The sequence below is a fragment of the Saccostrea echinata genome, unplaced genomic scaffold, assembly GCF_033153115.1.
Source record: "Saccostrea echinata isolate AGI-Se365-2 ecotype Australia unplaced genomic scaffold, CSIRO_AGI_Sech_v1 ptg000022l, whole genome shotgun sequence".
Classification (NCBI taxonomy): domain Eukaryota; kingdom Metazoa; phylum Mollusca; class Bivalvia; order Ostreida; family Ostreidae; genus Saccostrea; species Saccostrea echinata.
Window position 1 is genome coordinate 14,900,464 of NW_026889771.1, and position 5,178 is coordinate 14,905,641.

General features: G+C 33.4%; 1 protein-coding gene across 1 annotated transcript; it reads left to right on the plus strand.

Annotated features, from left to right (window-relative positions):
- The first annotated feature begins 1,499 nt into the window (after positions 1-1,499).
- LOC133190951 (probable ATP-dependent RNA helicase DDX23) lies at positions 1,500-4,807 on the plus strand. Its single transcript, XM_061326630.1, has 2 exons — positions 1,500-2,575; positions 4,602-4,807. The coding sequence occupies exons 1-2, from the start codon at positions 1,525-1,527 to the stop codon at positions 4,727-4,729; spliced, it is 1,179 nt and encodes a 392-aa protein (XP_061182614.1). The 5' UTR covers positions 1,500-1,524; the 3' UTR covers positions 4,730-4,807.
- Positions 4,808-5,178: the final 371 nt, after the last annotated feature.

Below are 5,178 nucleotides of genomic sequence, written 5' to 3' on the forward strand. Positions count from 1 at the left end.
CAACAATGGATACACCAGAAAGACTGATGACTACTTCAAGGGTTTAAAATCTTTAATTACACAGAGTTTTAGAAAAAAAAAAATTAAAGAGCCAAGAGAGGGATGGTTTAATAAAAACAGTTTTGATGGTTTTCCACCTGTTCTATCTGTCGTAATACATCTTTTGAGAACATTTAACATTTCTTTTCAAATAACCTCTATCAAATTACAGAGTTATGACCCCCAGGATGGGGCTAAAGATGTCATAAATTGAAATTATATCACACATTTTAAAGTCTTTTTGAACATTAAACAGGCAAATTCTTGCAAAAATCATAGGGAGTAGTTATTCATTTATTATAAAATATTTTCCCTGACTCAAGGTTTGGACATTTATTTGTTTTACTTTAAAAGTTCACATTTTACCAGATTAGACTGTTTGGGCAAAAATTGAGAAGGCCCATACATTAACATTGTATACCCGGGTACTGCTGATGCATTTAAGTCTAAAACAAAATCAATTCAAATCACCAGCCAATCTTTCTATTTGTAGATGATTATATAACTTTTTTCCTTTTTCAAAAGTTTATACGATGTAAAACAAAAAAAAAACAAACAAAAAAAAAAAAAAAAAAAAAAAAACAACAAACAAACAAACAAACAAACAAAAAAAAAACAGTAAGCTTTTTCAACTTCTGTGGAATCATTTTAATTCGTGGAGGTTAGATTTTTACGGGCAATCAAAATTTTTATCCGTTCGTGGGGACTAAATTTCGTGGTAATTGGTGTAGATACACAGAAGATTCAATGGACCTAAAGCTGAAAAGAGTATTTGTTCCAGGGCATGTAAATTCATGGATAAGAGTTATCCACGAACATAGCCCCCATCCCCCCCCCCCCCAACACGAAATGATGATTCCACAGTAAATGGTTTCATCTGCGCTAGATTTGGACATGTTTAAATTCTTTTGTTAGAAGATATTTAAATATTTCTTTATAACACGATTGGACTTTATAGAAAATGTTGATCTAGTCCAATTCAATTACCAAACAAAGGATGACCATCGTACCTTCCAGCAGATTGTGTCGAATTTTTCCTTTACAGAGCATACAATCAGTTCCATATCCATTTATACCGTCAACATCTCTGTGTTCTAACATAAGTCGTGTGATAATTGTGCAGTATTGATAAAGTAGATAAAAGACTTTAAATGTCTCAACAAATTAAAGAACAGACAAGTATTGTGAATTTTAAATTTTTTGGCCTTTATTGATGTTCACGGACCATGCATAATCAGTGATGAGTGAAGTTCCTTTCACTTAAACCATTTACATGTAGGTTTCGACGACAAAAAGTTCACGAAAAACATACCACGTAAACTCTAAGCGAGGTTTTATGTACGGAACGCGGACATTCGTTCTTGTTTGTGTGGGATGGATGTAAAAACCCAATTCTAAAGGATCGATGGTACCCATAAAGTAACTGAAATCATCAGAATTTAGAGCTCTCTTTAAGGTCTGAGTGCAGGAAAGAAATCGCCAGACATGTCTGATTTTAAGAAAAAACCCAGTAGAACAAATATAGATCCTTCAACGAATAGAAGAAATCCACCGACAAGTAGAAGAGATCAGCCGACGAACAGAAGAGATCCACCAACGAATAAGAGAGATCCAACAATGACTAAGAAAGAAAAAACAGGAAGAGACGGTAAAAGATCGGTGAGTCTTCCGCCTCTGAAAACAGAAAGAAGTACCAGGAAGGCAAATCGTGTTCCCGAATGGAATAAGCGGCCTTGGAGCTTAGAACCATCTAGGGATATCTATAAAACGGAACAGTCAAGAAGTACTCGAGACAAAAAATCCAACTTTAAGCCACATACCACTTCCCAAAAGGATTTATGGTCTATTTACAATGCCAAACCTAGGTTCCCGACACCTTACCGCCCTGACAGCTCTTTGTCGATGAAGTCCAACTTCTCCCGCCCCAGTAGCAGAAGCTCAAGCATTCAGAAATGGCATAAAGATACTGAAGCTGCTTACGATACAGTAAGCCAGAGGAGTCTGCGCTTTGATAAACATGTCAAAAAACTTGCTTCCGTTACAACTAAATTCGACAGAGATGCCGAGAGAGCCAGGAAAGAAAGAGAACGTAAAAATAAAGAAGAAAGAGAAAGGGTTTTGAAAAATTTAAAGGAAAGGAGAAGGGATTTTGCGGAAAGGAATTATAAACGTGTTCACCAACAGTTTGTTTCACCAAAAGTATTAGAACATGAAAGAGATGAAAGAAACACTTATGGCCTTCCAAAATATTTACTGTTTGATGTGAAGTATCCCAAATCCAAATCGAAACAAGACGATTCAAAATCTCAATCTCCAAGACTTCAAAAGCATTCACAACTTCCTGCCAGTACAAAGTTTGCTCTAAAAACGGACAAGAAAACTCAACAACAGAAAAACAGTTCAACCAATAAGTCAGGCGATTTTCGTTCTGCAAGTCGACAGAGAGATTACCAGGAACTGTATAAGATTTATTGCATCCCAGGAAATAGCAGACTCCGGGACTGGGCCAAAGAGGAAAATGCTGCTCTTGCAATAGGTAAATTATATATATTATGTTATAAATTATATTATAAATTTATATATATATATATATATATATATATATATATATATATATATATATATATATATATATATATATATATATATATATATATATATATATATTAAAGTCCTGTTCTTATATAAATTATTCGCAATGACTTGGTTTGCAAAGATATCTTACTTCCGAAATTCCTTCATGAAAATAACGTTTTTTGATCTATAGGGTAAACTCTTCAATAAATCATAAACTATTTACGTTTTAATTTAACACTGAAAATCTAGGAAAGGGGTTTCTACATCCAGTTCATACATATAAGAATAGAAAAAAGTGGAATAAAAACTTCAGATTTTTGCTTTCTTATCTTACATTTTATCTTCAATTTGCTGTCGGTCATAGTTACTGATTTTTCTTTTAATTTTCTGCGATATACTTTAGGATTAAGAACGTCATTCAAGGACAAAATGTTTATACGGCAAAATAAATACAGATAGATGAAATGTAAATAAACTGAAATTAAATGTCGAATAACGAACTCTGGGACTGCGTTAAATATGGTGATAAATAGTTTTTCGACTAATCTTGTTTGCTTTATGAAAAGAATTTAAATGAAAGTATGAAACTCTGGCAGGTTAACAAAATAAAAGATGAACAATCCAAGATATTCATAAATACGAACCGTTATTAATGTTTAAGCAATATTTTTTGCTTTGCGTCAGGCAAAAGTTACAATCAACAGATAAAATTAGATATGATGATATAAAAGAAATCAGATGTATTCTAACGATGCCAATATGCTGTGTTGGCAAACACAACTATACTGAAACGCAAAAGAAACGCAACAAGCAGTGATCTACAAATATTTGAATTTTTTATCTAATGATTTTCAAAAATGAATTCAGTAATGTTAAAATAGATTTAAAAACATCAGAGATTTGATAAAAATGTTAAATGATTATCTTTTAACTTTAGAAAGTAACTCATGACTGTTAAAACACCCCCACCCCGGCCATTCAATAACAGCGTGCAAGACTGCCATGCACAACAATTGCAGCTTGATTTCTACGATGCAATAGGTTCATCAGTCTCGAGATCTGAGCGAAAGAAACATTCTTTGCCATTTTTAAATGCCTGTATTTAAGATGACGAGGTCGAATTTCCTCTAGCCTAGCGCAGTGTAGTAACCCTTGGACTTCCGGTCCCAGGACTGTCATTTATGCTAATGATACGTAAGAGCCTCTTGAGGCGTGATGTATTGCATATTTGCATATGCAATTCTCCATCACCTTTATTTTGAGATTTTCCAGCTAGAGCAATGGAAATGCGTACTTAAGTCATTTTCAGGAAGCCTTGGCATAGCTTACGGAAAAGAAAGGATAATTTATTTTTCGGAATATTGCTGCATTACTTATGATGAACAGATAAAAACCATTAAAAGCCCATATTCTTGCCAAATGTTTTGTTAAACATGCAATTTTTGATTTCTGTTAAGCGGACTCAAACTTAACTTCCGGTAATGGTATGAAAATCATTCAACCGTTAAATTACCGATATTTACAAAGATGAAGATATCCTTAATTTTTAGATACAAAATTATATCCTATATATAATATTTCCCCCTAAAGTAGGATGTTCAGTATATTAATATTTTTGAATTCCAACAATTTTATCATCATTCAGAAGTATAGAACAATTGCAGCAACATAGGTTTGTGATTGAAATAAAAAAAAGCTCAACGTTCAATATTCCAACAGTATTTAGAAGTAAAACATTAAAACAAAAACTGCTTTTTGAAGAAAATAATTGACTTCGCTACTTTCTCGTCAATTATTGTAAAAGCCAGTGAACTATGTGCACTGGGAAAAAAGTTATGTGATGCGATTCATGTTTTGCAAAGATAAGTTTTAAGTACATATAATTCAAAGGGAGACCGTGATTGAAGAACCAGTTGTCAGAAGCTCTCTACATCTGCACACGAAAATATTTAAAGCATGAAATTATTTTTCCATCCATTTTTCAGCCTTCAATAGACGCCCGCGACACACAGAAAAACCTAGATCAAGCACTCTGCCATCACTGAGGATGAATATTTACAAGTCCCCGTATGTTAACAACAGCAAACCACAGAGACTGGTGCCAGTTCATTGAAGAAGACGGCAAAATAGTCTCTCGCAAACCAGAGAAAAACAGCAAAATAGTCTTTCGCAAACCAAAGGTTCAAAAGGAGGACCTATGAACTGATTTGTAGAACTGAAGAGTTTTCTTTAGTAATAATGATTTGAGCAAGAGAATGTCTATGCCGCCCATATAAGCCAGTCAAGGAGAATGCTTAATTTTTTTTCTGATCTTATTATTGTTTATTAATTATGTAGATAAATAGGTAGATGAAATTAATTAACACTAGATATAGAGCACATTTTTCAGATGATAGACTTCATATATTATTCAATGTTAATGGGAAAAAAGTTTTCTTCTTTCGGAACTTCAAAATATACCTTATGTGGTAACATTATTCATTTATTTACCGATTTCGAAGGCAACTTGCGTTTTGTCGGACCAGAGAACCAACCGAAAGTCGTTAGGTTTTGTTATACCTT

What these genes read in the sequence shown, in the direction of transcription:
- LOC133190951 (XM_061326630.1), top strand. Translation starts at nt 1,525, where the DNA reads ATGTCTGATTTTAAGAAAAAACCCAGTAGAACAAATATAGATCCTTCA. An exon ending in AAATGCTGCTCTTGCAATAG is followed by an intron (nt 2,576 to 4,601) that starts GTAAATTATATA and finishes TCCATTTTTCAG; the next exon opens with CCTTCAATAGACGCCCGCGA.